This window comes from Terrapene carolina, unplaced genomic scaffold, assembly GCF_002925995.2.
Source record: "Terrapene carolina triunguis isolate 2854851 unplaced genomic scaffold, T_m_triunguis-2.0 Scaffold1054, whole genome shotgun sequence".
NCBI lineage: Eukaryota > Metazoa > Chordata > Testudines > Emydidae > Terrapene > Terrapene triunguis.
The window spans coordinates 554,488-571,440 of NW_020665405.1; the positions used below are offsets into that span (position 1 = coordinate 554,488).

General features: G+C 50.0%; 1 protein-coding gene across 1 annotated transcript; it reads right to left on the bottom strand.

Moving 5' to 3' along the window:
- Positions 1 to 15,856: 15,856 nt before the first annotated feature.
- NEUROD4 (neuronal differentiation 4) lies at positions 15,857 to 16,849 on the bottom strand. Its single transcript, XM_024217979.2, has one exon. It carries the CDS (start codon positions 16,847 to 16,849, stop codon positions 15,857 to 15,859), a length of 993 nt encoding a protein of 330 aa, XP_024073747.1.
- Between the last annotated feature and the right edge of the window lie 104 nt (positions 16,850 to 16,953).

Consider the following 16,953-nt stretch of genomic DNA (forward strand, 5'->3'; position numbering starts at 1 on the left):
AGTTTCTCTTTGAAGTCTGGTCCTGAAGTTTTTTTGCTGCAGGATGGCTACTTTTAAATCTGCTATTGTGTGTCCAGGGAGGTTGAAGTGTTCTCCTACAGGTTTTTGTATATTGCCATTCCTAATATCTGATTTGTGTCCATTTATCCTTTTACATAGGGACTGTCCAGTTTGGCCGATGTACATAGCAGAGGGGCATTGCTGGCATATGATGGCGTATATTACATTGGTGGATGTGCAGGTGAATGAACCGGTGATGGTGTGGCTGATCTGATTAGGTCCTGTGATGGTGTCGCTGGTGTAGATATGTGGGCAGAGTTGGCATCGAGGTTTGTTGCATGGATTGGTTCCTGAGTTAGAGTTACTATGGTGCAGTGTGTAGTTACTGGTGAGAATATGCTTCAGGTTGGCGGGTTGTCTGTGGGCCAGGACTGGCCTGCCACCCAAGGCCTGTGAAAGTGAGGGATTGTTGTCCAGGATGGGTTGTAGATCACTAATGATGCGTTGGAGAGGTTTTAGCTGGGGACTGTATGTGATGGCCAGTGGAGTTCTGTTGGTTTCTTTCTTGGGCTTGTCTTGCAGTAGGAGGCTTCTGGGTACATGTCTGCCTCTGTTGATCGGTTTCCTTATTTCCTCATGCGGGTATCATGAATGCTTGGTGAAGATTTTCTAGGTGTTGGTCTCTGTCTGAGGGGTTGGAACAGATACGGTTGTATCTCAGTGCTTTGCTGTAGACAATGGATCGTGTGGTGTGTCCGGGATGGAAGCTGGAGGCATGAAGGTAGGCATAGCGGTCGGTGAGTTTTCGGTATAGGGTGGTGTTAATGTGACCGTCACTTATTTGCACCGTGGTGTCTAGGAAGTGGACCTCCCATGTAAATTGGTTCAGGCTGAGGTTGATGGTGCGATGGAAGCTGTTGAAATCATGGTGAAATTTTTCCAGAGTCTCCTTCCCATGGGTCCAGATGATGAAGATGTCATCAATGTAGCGTAGGTAGAGAAGGGGCGTGAGTGGACGAGAGCTGAGGAAGCGTTGTTTTTATTTTCCCCCCTTTGATTTTTTCTCCCCACAAAGCATTTCCCAGCCACATTCATCCCAAGATGTTACCCAGACATTCATCCCCAGACATAACCTAGCCACATTCACCCGAGACGTTACCCAGCCATGATCACCTCCAGATGTTACTCAGCCACGTTAACCCCCGACGTTACCCAGCCACGTTAACCCCTAACGTTACCCAGCCACATTTATCCCCCAGATGTTTCCCAGCAATATTTCCCAGTGGAGTTCATCCCCCAAACATGCCCTGCCATGTTCATTCCCAGATATTTCCCAAATGTTCACCTGATCCCCAACAGGAACTGTACACTCTGGGGTCCTGGGGACAAGAGATTCCATTCCCAACTCTGTGACCCCTGATTGAGCCAGGTTTGAGGCCTGATTGTGGAGCCAGCTCATATTACCAGGCACCCACCGCCGCCAGTGCCCACAGTGATGCTCCTTTGGTGGGTTCAGAAAGTCCGTGCTCAGACCATGGGCTGCGCACTCTGGCTTAGTGCAATGGCAGCCGGTGAGGTGCCACTCTATTTAGCTCAATGGAGTGTGTGTGTGTGTGTGTGTGGCGGGGTGGTTCTGGGTGGAACACAGCCCAGTGCATTAGTACTGTCGGTTTGGGTCCAGGTTAGTTTCACATACACATTGCAGCTGTTCCCACAGCAGGTTCTGGCTGTGCAGCACATTTGTTGGGGGTGCGACTTCTGCTCATGACAGCACGGGAAAGCCCTGCACTGCCCCTCTCCCTGCCAGTGCCAGCCCACACTAATCAGCAGCAAAGTTAGTTGCCAAAATCTGATGTTCCCAATGGGAAAAGACGATTAACTCAAGAATCAACAGTCTGATATTTCAGCTTAGTGGAGAAATCCTTATGGCTTCCCGCTCTGGGCACATCAGGAGCTCAGTGGCTCATGGAGTTATCAGATTACATACATCAGAATTACAGCCGTTAAGTCTGGGTTTAAAAAGGCTTAGCAATTATACTGCTCTGGGCACTCCCACCCCACCAAGGAAACCAGGGCGCTGGGGAGCTGCTGTTGGGGAGGGGCAGGAACATGATCAATAAATTATCATTGCCAGCAAAGCCACGCTCCTGGCTTCTACAGGAACAGTCCTTCTCTGGATAAGCCCTCTATAGGCTCATTAGCATTATTGCTTTTGTACTGTGGTAACGCCTAGAGACCCAGCCATGGTCAAGGCCCCGTTGTGCACAATGAGAAGTCAGTCCCTGCCCCAAAAAGTAAACAGGCTAATCACAAAATCACAGAAATGTTGGACTGGAAGGGACCTCGAGAGGTCACCTAGTCCAGTCTCCTGCACTGAGGAAGGGCTAAGTATGATCTAGCCCATCCCTGACAGGCGTTTGTCCAACCTGCTCTTAAAAACTGCCCATGACAGAGATTCCACAACCTCCCTAGGTAATTTGTGCCAGTGCTTAACCACCCTGACAGTTAGGAAGTTTTTCCTAATGTCCAAACTAAACCTCCCTTGCTGCAATTTAAGCCCATTGCTTCTTGTCCTGTCCTCAATGGCTAAGAAGAAAAATTTATCACCCTCCTCTTTATTACAAACGTTGACATACTTGAATACCGTTATCATGTCACACACACACACACCCCAGTCTTCTCTTCTCCAGATTAAACTAACCCAACTTTTTCAATCCTTCCTCATAGTTCATGTTTTCTAGACCTTGAATCCTTTTTGTTGCTCTCCCTTGGACTGTCTCCAGTTTGTTCACATCTTTCCCGAAGTGGAAACTGGACACAGTACTCCAGCTGAGGCTGTGCCAGTGCTGAGTATTATTTCTCTTGTCTTGCTTATAATATTCCTGCTAATACAGCCTAGAATGATGTTTACTTTTATTTTTGCAATAGTATTACATTGTTAACTCACATTTAGTTTGTGGTCCCCTATAACCTGCAGATTCTTTGCTTCTTCCTAGGCAGTCATTTCCCAGTTTGTTTTTGTGCAGTACATTATTCCCTCCTACGTATAGGACTTTGCGTTTGTCCTTATTAAATTTCATCCGAGTTATTTCAGAGTGTTTCTCCAGTTTCCCAATGGCCTGTGATGGGATGTTAGATGGGGTGGGACTGAGTTACTACAGCGAATTCTTTCCTGGGTGTCTGGCTGGTGAGGCACAGAGAGCACAGCTGCTGCTGGCGTCCTGAAGCCACTCAGGTCCCTATGCTGCTAGCCTGGGCACTGCCATGGTGCCAGCTGACGTTATCACTGACTGACATGGGAAAATGTCCTACTGCGGAGGAAGAAATAAAGCTGCCATCCCTGGAAACCTTCAGGAGAGGATTGCAGAGTATTTCCATGGAAGCTTCATCAAGATCTCCGGGAGGATTCACAGGACATCCCTGTGCACATAGACAAGCTGCTCCACATGGCCCCCTCCCATCTAACTCTTCAGGGGAATGAAAAGCCGATAACAACTCTACCTCTCTTTGTTGTACCACTACCGCAGCTAGTACATCAATGCAAATGGATCTCTGTGTCCAGCTAAGTCGGGGGAGCCATCACTGCCATGGGAAATACATGCACACACTTACCCAAGGTTCCTTCCCCGTACTCCACTGACAGGACTGGCTGGACTGCGGTAGAGTCTGAAACAGGTCCCGGCTCGTAGCACAAGTGGACCCCCTGGTCTCATGTCCCCCTGCCTCCTCCTCCTTGTCATCCTTGCTGTGACTCAGGCTCCTCGGAGGTATCCATGCTGCCGTGGGGCACAGGGGATGGTTGGGGTTTTTTTCACACCCCTGACTGAGAAAGTTGCAGCGCTGTAAAGTGGCAGTATAGACAAGCCCTAAGACTGAACAGCGGGAAAGAACTGGACCCAGGCTGGAAGGGCATCGGGCTTGTGAAGAAGATTATTAGAACCACATTTAGCCCTGGTCTACACTACGAGTTTAGGTTGAATTTAGCAGCGTTAGATCAATTTAACCCTGCACCCGTCCACACGACGAAGCCATTTTGGTCGACTTAAAGGGCTCTTAACATCGATTTCTGTACTTCTCCCCGACGAGGGGATTAGCGCTGACATCAAATTTGGGGTAGTGTGGACGCAATTCGACGGTATTGGCCTCCAGGTATTGGCTATCCCAGAGTGCTCCATTGTGACTGCTCTGGACAGCACTTTGAACTCAGATGCACTAGCCAGGTACACAGGAAAAGCCCCTGGAACTTTTGAATTTCATTTCCTGTTTGGCCAGCGTGGCGAACTCAGCAGCACTCAGCAGCACAGGTGACCATGCAGTCCCCCCAGAATGTTTCTACGCTCCCCCTATCATCTCCATTCCTGAGGATATCGCAGATTAGAAGGCAAAAAAAATGCACTTGCGATGACATGTTTTCCGAGCTCATGCAGTCCTCCCGCACTGATAGGGCACAGCGTAATGCATGGAGGCATTCAGTGGCAGAGGCCAGGAAAGAATTGCTGTGTTTGCTTAATGGCAAAAGTATCATGCCTCGCTAGCGATCCTGCCTGAGCCAGGTCACTGTGTCAGCCTTGGGCGGGGGCATGACCGCTTTGTGAGCAGGAAGGCCATAGATATAGACATTGCATTAGGTAGCTTCTGTGGCTAGAGAAAACATTCCTGTGCATTCGGCAAAGGCTGTGGCAAAAAAAGAGAAGTCCTGTAGTGTAGCGGTGATCACGTTCACCTAACACGTGAGATGTCCCCAGTTTGAAACCGGGCAGAAACAGGTCACTGTTCCTTTTTCTGACTCCCCTCCTGCATTTTTAGTCTTAGAACAGACCCGCGCTGTGAAATTTTACTTTGAATTATATCAATTATGAGTTAAATAATATGGAATCTCTCTCTGAGTTATGGTCCCAGGTTCCTTACCCTTTCCGCTGCTCTGATAAAATAACATTTTTGTTAGGGGCGGGGGGAAATTTTCATGAAGCCTTCTATAGGGACTAAATGCTATCTAGGACTCTGAAATAATCTTAACATAGCCCATAGAGTGCAATCCTTCGTTCTGGATTTGTCATTCCACAAGTTGAACTGCTCCTTACTACTGTCAAGGCTTCATGAGCCATGGAAGCAAGGGGCAGGCTGGGGTAGGTGTGACTGCGTGGTAATGCCGGCTGGGAGAGCAGTCTGAGGCAGAAGCCTCCAACTCACATGATATTCCAGTCAGGACTGAATCTCCATGAGACGAAACTTAAAGAAGAGAATGACCTGGAGTCACTCCCATTCGGTGCTCTAAGAGGAGGATAGCCATGTCTGTCCAGGCACCCCTGATTGACCTCACCGAGGTCTGCCAGCTGAGCGGGACTGAGCAGGACCCCGGCTGGCAGGAGCTGGCGGACGGAGCTGCTCAGCCCACTGCCTGCCTGGGGTTCCGATCATTCAGGCTGGCAGCGGGCTGAGTGGGTCCGGCAGACGGGACCCCGGAAAAAAGGCGCGAAATGATTGTCTGCCGTTGCTTTCACAGAAGGAGGGAGGGAGGGAGAGGGGCCTGATGACATGTACCCAAAACCACCCGCGACAAAGTTTTTGCCCCATCAGGCATTGGGAGCTTAACCCAGAATTCCAATGGGCAGCGGAGACTGCGGGAACTGTGGGATGGCTACCCATAGTGCACCACTCTGTACGTCGATGCTAGCTGCGGTAGTGAGGATGCACTCCACCGACTTAATGCGCTTAGTGTGGATATATGCAATAGACTGTATAAAATCGAATTCTAAAAAATTTACTTCTATAAAATCGACCTAATTTCGTAGTGTAGACATACCCTTAGGGTGAGAACTTACATGTAACCAGTTTCTTTAGTGTATTAAGCTTAGTTTGTGTGCTCTGTTTTATTTTCTTAGTAATCTGCTTTGTTCTGTTTGTTACCCCCTTTACCACTTAAAAATCTGCCTTTTATAGTTAATAAAATAAATGTTCATTATTAAACCCCATTTTTGTAATTTCTAACTGGGGGGGGGGGGGAAGAAATGTGCACACCTCTCTCCACATTGAGGGAGGGGTCGAATTTCATAATATATCTTTGGGTCTGCACTCCAAGGGAAGTGGACATCTGAGTGCTGGAGCAAGTCCCTTAAGTTGAGTCTTCCCAGAGCTGATCTGCAGCTGGGTGTGGCCCGGGCTGTGTGTGTGTTAGAGAAGGTTTTAAGAGCCTGGCTCAGCAAGACAGGTTAACAGGGGCCCGTGCTGGAAGAACAGGTAGACTCAGTGGTATCTCAGCACATCAGATGGCTTCCCAAGGGATCCAACCCATCACAGTTGTCTAGTCCAACCCCCTGCTCAAAGCAGGACCAACCCAAACTAAATCATCCCAGCCAGGGCTTTGTCGAGGCCTTAAAAACCTCTAAGGATGGACATTTCACCACCTCCCTTGGGAACCTGTTCCAGTGCTTCACCACCCTCCTAGTGAAATAGTTTTTCCTAATATCCAACCTAGACCTCTCCCACTGCAACTTGAGACCATTTCTCCTTGTTCTGTCATCTGCCATCACTGAGAACAGCCTAGATCCACCCTCTTTGGAACCCCCTTTCAGGTAGTTGAAGGCTGCTATCAAATCCCCCCTCACTCACTGTGGGAGACCGTATCAAAAGCTTTGCTAAAGTCATGACATATCATGTCCACCACTTTCCCCATATCCACAGAGCCAGTTATCTCATCATAGAAGGCAATCAGGTTGGTCAGGCATGACTTGCCCTTGGTGAATCCATGTTGACTGTTCCTGATCACCTTCCTCTCCTCCAAGTGCTTCAAAATGGATTCCTTGAGGATCTGCTCCATGATTTTTCCAGGGACTGCGGTGAGGCTGACTGGTCTGTAGTTCCCTGGGTTCTCCTTCCCTTTTTTAAAGTTTTTTTCCAATCATCTGGGACCTCCCCGATCGCCATGAGTTTTCAAAGATATTGGCCAATAGCTCTGCAATCACATCAGCCAACTCCCTCAGCACCCTCGAATGCATTAGATCTGGACCCATAGACTTGTGCATGTCCAGCTTTTCTAAATAGTCCTTAACCTGTTCTTTCACCACTGAGGGCTCCTCACCTCCTCCCCATACTTTGCTGTCCAGTGCAGCAGTTTGGGAGCTGACCTTGTCTGTGGAGACCGAGGCAAAAATAGCATTTAGTACTTCAGCTTTTTCCACATCTGTCACTCCTGTTGCCTCCCTCATTCAGTAAGGGGCCCCCACTTTCCTTGACTTTCTTCTTGTTGCTAACATACCCGAAGAAACCCTTCTTGTTACCCTTTACATCCCTTGCTAGCTGCAACTCCAGTTGTGTTTTGACCTTCCTGATTACACCCCTGCATGCTCTAGCAATATTTTTATACTCCTCCCTAGTCATCTGTCCAAATTTCCACTTCTTGTAAGCTTCCTTTTTGTGTTTAAGCTCACTGAAGAGTTCTCTGTTAAGTCAAGCTGGTCACCTGCCATATTTGCTGTTCTTTCTGCACATCGGGATGGTTTGTTCCTGCGCCCTCAGTAAGGCTTCTTTAAAATACAGCCAGCTCTCCTGGGCTCTTTCCCCCCTCATATTAGCCTCCCCGGGCATCCTACCCATCAGTTCCCAGAGGGAGTCAAAGTCTGCTTTTCTGAAGTCCAGGGTCTGTATTCTGCTGCTCTTCTTTCTTCCTTTTGTCAGGATCCTGAACTTGACCATCTCATGGTCACTGCTGCCCAGGTTGCCACCCACTTCTACTTCCCCTACTAATTCTTCCCTGGTTGTGAGCAGCAGGTCAAGAGGAGCATGGCCCCTAGTTGGTTCCTCCAGCATTTGTACCAGGAAGCTGTCCCCAACACTCTCCAAAAACTTCCTGGATTGTCTGTGCACTGCTGTATTGCTCTCCCAGCAGATGTCAGGGTGATTGAAGACCCCCATGAGAACCAGGGCCTGTGATCTGGAAACGTCTGTTAGTTGTCCGAAGAAAGCCTAGTTTTCCTCATCCTCCTGGTCTGGTGGCGCCCAACCACAACATCACCCTTGTTGTTCTTGTCTCTAAATTTAACCCAGACACTCTCAACAGGCTTTTCTCCAGTTTCATACTGCAGCTGTGGGCAGTGGAGTTCCCATGTATGGGCTTAAAGACCAGCATCATGTCACCTCTTCGCCTTCTATTTGATATGCTCAACAGGTGGAGACTCCTTCAATCTCTCCAGATCTTGAATCATTCTTGTGGCTCTCCCTGAATTCTTTCCAATTGGCCAATGTTCGTTTGAAGCATGGATGTCGGAACTGGATGCAGAGCCCCAGTAATGGTCTTGCCGATGCTGGATGCATAAGATCTGAAAGCTGGATCAGTGCCAAAATCCCAATGTTACAGCTGGGGAAACCCATGGCTACTGGCAGAGCCAGGGTGAGACCACTGGAGTCCTGACTCCCATTCCATGATTAAACCACTAGAACATTTCTGAAGGAAATGTCTAGCCTTGACAAGCCTTCGTGTGTGAACATTGTTAGCAGCCGGCCTTCACTGATCAGGTGGGTTAATTCAGTCAGCTCTAGAAGGTGTGTTATGTTTTTATTTGACATGTAACCATTTGTTGCCAATTCACTGAACTTTTTACTTTTGGAATCTCTGTACTTTGGTAAGTAACCTTTCAGTGGCTCTCACTCTAACCACCTCTCAGTGCTGGGTTCGAAGCTGGGGCGTGCTGCTCCTTTGGAAGCAGTGTGTCTGTAAGTACTGTGAGGCGCCAGTGGAGCAGGGGCTGGGCTGTCCAAGGAGATGTTCAGAGGGCTTGGCAGTCAGAGTGTGCCTACTGGCAACCTGCAGAGGGACAGCGGCACCTGGGCTGGGAGAGGCGTGCTTGGGTTGCTGGTAGGGTCAGGGAGTTGAACAGGCACAGCCTGGGTAGCCTGGGAAGTGTCACACCCAGCCCTCACTGAGCTGCACCCCCTTTCTGGGATGTCTGCCCTTCCCCCGTGATGTGGGATCCCGTTGATGAGATGGATACAGAGTCACACAGATTGGATGTAGATAGACACAATGCACGTGCACACACACACACACACACACACAAACACATCAGATACATGTATGCACACACACATCCCCTCACACACACATTGGATACACACAAACACACACATCGGATACATGCGTGCGCACACACACCCCTCACACACACATTGGAGACACACAAAGACACACATTGGATACATGTATGCACATACACACACCCCTCACACACACATTGGATACACACACAGAGAGAATATCAGAGAGACTATGCAAACACATGCACACAATGGTGAACACATCCTCACACACACACACATTGTGTGGTTACTGCTCATTTCTTCCCCCTCCAAAGCTCTTCTGGGAAAGAATGCTCCTGAACAGCTGCAAGCTGGGGCCTGGCCGGCAGCTGCGGCTGAGCTCCCAGAGCAGCCCAGTTCAGCGCGGGGCTGGGGAGCTCACACCGAACGCTGGGAATTGGGCACGTTGTCAATTGCTGCTCCTACTTGGCTAATATAAAACTAACTGTACCCAGAGTCCAGCTGTGCCCCAGATCCGCCTGCTACCCAGAGGCGGCCCTTCCCTGGCTGGCCTGCTGCCACTACTATAACGGGGCTGCCAGCATGCCCCCCTGCCCCGTGATCAGCTCCATGGCCCCGGCGTGTGTGCACTAGGACTGGGCACTTTACCCCTTCAAACTAAACTGCTTCCTGCAAGCCAGACCTGGGGAGGCCAGGCGTCTGGCTAGAAATGGCCAACCACTGTCCTGCAGCAGTGTTCAGCTTGAGCGCGTTGAGACTGGGGTGCGTGTGGCAAGCATGAATCTGTATGTGTGTAGTTGTGTGCATGTGTGTGTGCCCATGTATATGTGTCTGTGTGTGTATCTGAGACTGTGTATGGCGCTGTGTGCATATGTGTGTGACCGTGTATATATGCATCCATGTGTGTGTGCAGTTGTGTGCATGTGTGTGCCCGTGTATGTGTGTGTGCAGTTGTATGCATGTGTGTGTCCGTGTGTGTGCAGTTGAGTGCATGTGCATCAATGTGTGTATATATCTGTGTGCATACGTGTGTAGCAAGGGCAGCTGGGGACACGAGGGGGCCAGAGGGTCAGCACGCTTCCCCTCTGTAGTCCAGAGGGAGGCAGGAGCAATATCAGTGCCTGTCCTGTCCTTGGGATGAGTCTCCCTCTTCCTCCAGGGCTCTCACTGACCCTGCACATAGTCCCACCCCTACATCCTGGGAGCACCCAGGTTATCCCATCTCCTTCAGGCTGGGCAAGCAGTGACGTGGTCTTGGCACCCTGCCCCCAGCTGGTGAGTTTCCAGCTCTGCTCTCCAGCCGGATGTGATGGAGCAGAAGCAGTGGGAGCAGCTGAGCGAGGTGGCTTTGGCCTGCCTGGCCAGGGGAGCCATGTGGCTGACTTGGGAGCCTTGCTCCCCCAGCACGGCCATCCCCCTGTTCATTGCTGCTGCTTGCTACCCTCTCTCCTCCCCTTGCAGCTAGGCTGCAGCTGCCCATCCCTCCAGAGGGCCCCCAACCCTCCGCCTCCCCCCTCACTCTGCACCAGGGGCGAGGAGCAGCCTGTCCCGTGCATCTTGCAGGGATTAGATAACTTTGGTGGCTCCCATTGGGCTCAGCACGTGGGAGGCAGGGGCTGCTGGCAGCAGCAGGCGCCGCAGTGCACAGGGCTGGGGAGCAGCAAGGCACTGAGCTGTACAGGACACATGTGCTGATGGAGTGTGTATCTGTGGTGCTCTGGGTCCTGCTGCTGCTGGGGAAGGACACATGGCACTAGACCAGGGAGTAGACCAGGGGGAGCCCCAAGGTCAGAGATTCTTGTTGCAGCCAGGACTGAGTTGTAAGTGTAAGCAGGGGAATGGTCCCGCTATTGTTGGGAACTTTCGTGGCTTATACATGACCCCAGTGGAATGGGCTGGTGAAAGGATCTGAGTCCTCACTCCCACTCCCTTTACCCAGAGGCCTGCCTGACCTCAAGGGCTCCCCTTGCACTCTCCTGTGGCAGAGTCCTCGTAACCCCAACAAGGCTGGGCCCAGGATTCCTGGGGGGCTCCACCCCCAACCTTGTCATGGTCATGTAGGGCAGGGGCGAGGGCGTCCCCACTCCAGGGTGCTCTCTCTGCACTGGTTGCTTCCCTGACCCACTGATCATCACATACAGTTCAAAGCAAGTACAATTTATTAAACAGCAATCAATTAAAAAAATCAGGAGAAAAAGGGAACCAGTTGCAGGAAAACCCGTCACCCTGCTCCGTGGCACGGGGACACCACAACCACCGTCTCTGGAATGTCAGGGCAGTTCACAGCCCGTCCCTCACACGTCCCAGCACTGCTGCTGCTCTGCCTCCAGCGACCTGGGCTGCTTCTCTGGCCCCTCTGGCTCTGGTTGCTGCAGCTCTGCTCCCAGCACTGACCTGCTCCCTGGGCTGCTTCTCTGGTTCTCTCTGGCCCCTGCTCTCTCCTTAGCTTGGCCTGCTCTGGCCCAGGCAGTTCCAGCTCTCATGGAGGATGGGACCCCCCCGGCCTCCTGACTCCCTCATTAGCCTGCCAGCCCTGTCAATCAAGCTGTCCTGGAGCATTGGCCTCTCCCCATTGCCCCTGGGGACTGTCAGTCTCAGGGTCCTGGTTTCCCATTGACCCTTCCCCTTCCTTTTGGTACTGGGAGCTAGCAACCAAAACCCGTCGCTGAGTTTTAGTAAGGGGACAACAGTCCCCTTACATAAGGATCAGCTGCTGTTGAGACGGGCCCTGCTGGGCAGGTCCCATGATGCAAAGGGAGCGTGAGTTTTGGCCCTCACGCCACATGTCATGTGCCATGGGGATGGGAAGGATGATCCATTACCATTGGTCTATAATAACAGTTATATTAATATCCTGGGTTCCATCCCCAGTGGTGTGAGGGAGCATGGTACAGTGGTTAGAGAAAGGGGCTAGTCAATAGCAATCCCTGATTCGAGTGCTTAGCGCAAAGGACTGGGAATCAGGACTCCTGGGATCTTTACCTGCCTTTGTGAGAGGAATGGTGTCTTGTGGTTGGAGCAGGGAGCGCTGGAAGTCAGGATTCCTGGATTCTATTGCTAGCCCTGTCACTGACTCTGTGTGGGGCTTGGGCAGGACACTTCCCCACTTCGTGCTTCCGGTGTTACTGACCTGCCTTGGGCAATTCTGTTAACATGGCTGGAGGGTGATTGCTCTGAGCTGTCCAGTGGACAGAGCCATGGAGGGGCCAGTTTGCTATGTGGATTGATCTCACTGACTCAAGACCTCAAGTGGTTCAAGCAGCACATGGGCTTTCTCTGAGATCTCCCCACGCTGAATAATGAGCCTAGTTAATCCCCCTCAGGAACCAGGGAATAGAACATGGAGCTTCTCATCCCCACAGCACTGGCTCATCTCCCTCGGTCGCTCTCCACTTTTGAAGGCTGTGCACTGGCTGGTTTGGAGTGAGCAGTGTGTCTGGTCAGTCAGTTCCTAGTGGAAAGGGCCCAGAGCCCACACCCCTAGCAATCACTTGTTCCCAGGACGGCATTCTCCAATGAGTCATTGCCCATCTCTGGGGCCAGCCGGGGAGAAGAAAACTGCATCAGCACTGCCTGGGGGAATGCTCAGTCCCCTTCCCCCTGGCCACAGGTGCTGGGTGGGGGAGGGTGTCTCCTTTTTACCAGCGGTGCGGGAATGTGCGAGAGACATGTAAGTGCTTGGCACGTGGCCCTTCTGCTGAGGTTGAGGAGGGCTCTCCATCACTTGGAGTCGTTGAGTTAAGCCTGGGTGTCTCTTTCTAAGGTACAGCTACACTGCAATAGCAAACCCATGGCACCAAGCCTCAGAGCCCAGATCAATTGACTCAGACTTGTGGAGCTTGGGTTGTGACGCTAAAAATAGCAGTGTAGACGTTCGATCTTGAGCTGGACCCTGGGCTCTTAGACCCTCATAGGGTTCAGACCCTGGGCTCCAGCCACAGTCTAAACATCTCCACTGCAATTTTTAGCCTCACAGCCCAAGCCTTGCGATCCCAAGTCAACTGACCTGGGCGAGCTGAGACTGTGTGCTGAGTCTGTTATTGCAGTGTGAACGTACCCCTAAAGATCTGCTCTAGCTCAACCAGACTTGCTGGTCGCAGGGCAGGAACCTCTGGGCAGTGCTTTGCAGGAGCTCCAATTGGATGAGTAGACCAGTCCCTTCTAGCCTTAATATCTATTAAGCATGCCATGGCTCTGGGTGGTGCTGCTAGAACCCTGAGGCCTCTAGATGTGCCTATAAAATACATAGTAACATAGATGGCAAACCTGAGCCACAGAGAGAAGGGACTTGACCAAACTGGCAGAGGTGGGAACAGAACCCAGGTTTCTACAGTGCTGGTAAATGGACCTCTCTGCTGTCAGATGGGTAATATGGAGCTAAGTCAATTGTGCAGCCTAGTATATGGAGACTGGTCTGGTGTGGGTGCATGCACATGTGACCCCCCCCACCATTCTGAATGTGTGGTTCACCCCATCCCAGCACACAGTACACCCTGTTCTGAGATGTGCAGGGCCCAATCCAGCTCCTAGTGAAGTCAATGGGAATCACTCTCCTTGCTTTGATTGGAGATGGCCAAGGCCCTGACACCAACACCGTTACAGCTGGAGTGAGAGTCTGTGCAACATGGTTGGTGGGAGGCCAGCCAACTGGCCATCTGCCCTGGATTCAGCAAGAGCAGAAAAAGAGAAAAGACGAGAACAATCCACAGCCCTGAGCAAGACCGTTTAAAACAAGAGCCACAGCTTTATTTGAGCCAACAAGCCGATTTTGCTTTCTTTACAAAAGGATAGAATGTTTCCTCTTAGTACAAAACAAAATGAACCAATAATAATCCTAGGGGCTGTACAAACAGGTTCCTTTGGAGTTTGAGACATTACAAAATTCCAAACTCTATACAAATTTCCTCTGCAAAATAGTGAGGCTTCCCCATAAAGGGCTCTCTAGGCCAACAGTCGTAGAGTGGGATTCCAAAAATAGTTGCCTGGCTTTTCTTGAAAAGAAAAGAAAAATAATTGCATTGCATAGCCTTTAAAAGTTATTGCTCGTATAGAAGTGTTTAGGGACGGAATCAGGAACTGATAGGCAAGGTCCTACAAAGATCTTCGAAAAAACGAAAAAGGGCAACATTAAATATGCAATTCCTTGGTTAAATACTTGGTTTAATAACCAGAAGATGGGCACAGAAGCAGCAGAGGGAGAATAAATTAAATAAATAATGTCTAATAAATAATCATGGAGCAACAGCACTGCAAAAACCTACATGCATTTCCCCACAAAGCTAAACTCCAACTAGACACTTTAAAGTTGATTGGGAAACAAGCAGGTTATTTAGCACATTCCACATTTTCTGTAAAATGGAAAGAAAATAAATTAGACCCAGTTAAATAATAAATAAGACAGGAACTTAAGACACACTTATTTTGGCAGGATCTGTTTTTGAAACACAGGGTATGATAAATATAATACAAACCATAGTGACACATTTGCTCTGGCCATGTGTCTGTGGTTTAGTTTAAAACTCTTTTTTAATGATTATGTCCAAGTTTTAAGTGACAGATATTTGTGCTTCTGCAAGGTAAAGAGTCTTACAGTTTGGAGTCTTCTGTTTCTCCGCAGGTTACATGTAACTGCACCACATGTTTCTGCACATGGTCTCAGACATGGCCTTAAAAAGGGTTTCATGCTCTGATAATCTCATGCTGGTTTTGATCAACACAAAAAGTCCTGCGGGACCGGATTTCACTGGGGAGGGGAGATCAGCAGCCTCACGACAGGAGTAGATGTAGGAGGCGATTTGATTTCCTTGAAGCTTTGAACCTGCGCCGATCTTCTAGTGCCTGATTGAGAAGGGGACAGTGAAGACAAAGTGTCCAGGATTTCAAGCTTGTTTTCTCCATTGAGTTAGACGCTTCAGGAGGGAATAATAATTTTGTTCCTGCTAGGAGTATAGGGAATGTTTGGGAGCTGGGAGAATATCAAATGCATTGAAGAGCTGGCTGGGAGAACCCGTCACCACATATGTCTTTTTGCACATGTATTTTAGTGTTGTCTGTAACTGGTTCAGATAATCACCACCTTCCCCAGCCAATACACTAGGGAAAAGCTGAACTGCCTTTCCCAGGAACATAGTCCATGTTGTGCTCATCATTCAGAACTAAAAAACCCTGCATGCTGCCCTCAGAACAGTGGTTATTTATCATGTGGCTGAGTATCCACACTCTGGGAGTGTCTTGCATCTAAATTGTGTTGGTGGGATTCCTCAGGATGAAGTCTGGGTGCAAAGGCAGGGTTTTGGTGCCAAGACACCCCAAAGAAGGAACTAAAGGGAGCCCTATTTGACTGGCAACAGACAAAGAGAAGGTTTGTCCAGTGGCTACTACACTGATCCTTCTTCGCCCCCTGGCAGGGATGGAGATTTCTGCAGTATCTTTTTCTGGTTCTAGTCTAGCTGTCTGTTTGTCTCTCTTTCTTGATTCTTGATTCAAGCTCCTTTCAGAGGCAGTTATGAAACATTCCGCCAAAGTGATCATCCCAGTGTGTGCTTGACTGTCAATAAACGAAGAAGGAGACAGTCACGGAGTTTCTGGGGGCAAACGTGAAAACCAGCAAAATAGCTCAACTAAACAATTGTCAAGACAGTGTGAAAAGGGCTAGCAGAGATTTTCATAGAGGTGTCTCAATGAGACCAGTCCAAAGATCTTTCATACAGCTTTGGAGCAGTGATATCCCCGTCCCAGTCGTGTTCACTCCAGAAACATCTATACCGCCTGGCTGTATTTCTCTTGATTCTCATATGTTCATGTCTACCTGTCAACTTTCTCATTATTCATTAAATATGGCGTTGAGCTGGGGCCCAACCACATGGTGCGGGTAGGACTCATAGCTCATGTCTATAGGGAGCTCGTAGCGGGGCACTGTGCTTTGGAAATGAGACGTGTGTCCATGAGCTCCGGCCAGGCTCATCGAAGGGTAGTGGGCCATGAAGGTGTAGGACTTGTCCAGGTCTGGAGACCCATCCTGCTTCAAGGAGAAGTTCCCACTGATGCTCAGGGGAGGCGTCAGGGGCCCTTCATATGGTGGAGTGGTGCAGTCTGGGTGGTGGCTCCCAAAGGAAGGATCCACCAAACTTTTGAAGGTAGGAGGCTTTAGATGTAAGAGGTGGGTTTCCATGTTCCCATAGGGGGGGCTCGGCAGTCCTGGGGATTGGTAGTTGAAGGTATGGCTGGGTATGGCAGAGTCACACACTGGGGACTTCTCTTCGTGCTTCTCAAGGAAGAGGGACTGAGGCCCCAGCTGTAGACAGCCGGCAACGAGGTTACTGGTTGGCTGTGACAAACCTTTGCAAAGCATCTCCACAAAGCCCTTCCCTTCTGGAGTCTGCCCAGTCTCCAGCACCTCAGACAGAGCCCATATGTAATTCCTTGCAAGCCTCAGAGTCTCAATCTTGGACAGCTTCTGAGTCTTGGAGTAACAAGGCATCACCCGCCTCAGATTATCCAGAGCATCATTCAGACCATGCATCCGAGTTCGCTCCCTGGCATTGGCCTTGACCCGCCGGGCCCTGAACCGCTCCAGCCTTGCCTTGGTCATTTTCTTCTTCTTTGGTCCTCTTCTCTTAGGCTTTTCTCCATCCTCCTCCTCTTCCTCCTCCTCGATGCTGTCATGTTCTTCGTTCAAGCCAGCCATCATTCCATAGGGGGCTTGTTTGCTGTCTTCTTCCTTCATTTCATCTTGGGAGCTCAGGGCTTCATCCATCCATGACTGGGAGCTGACAAGCTCTGACATCTCTTTGGGTTTGGCATATGTCTTGGTCATCTCTGATGTCTGCAACAAAGAAACCAGTGGGTGTTAATAAGGCCCAGGCCAGGGACTCACTCATCACTTCATATGCATCAGAAATTGAATGCAAGATCACCTTC

What these genes read in the sequence shown, in the direction of transcription:
- NEUROD4 (XM_024217979.2), bottom strand. Translation starts at nt 16,849, where the DNA reads ATGACCAAGACATATGCCAAACCCAAAGAGATGTCAGAGCTTGTCAGC.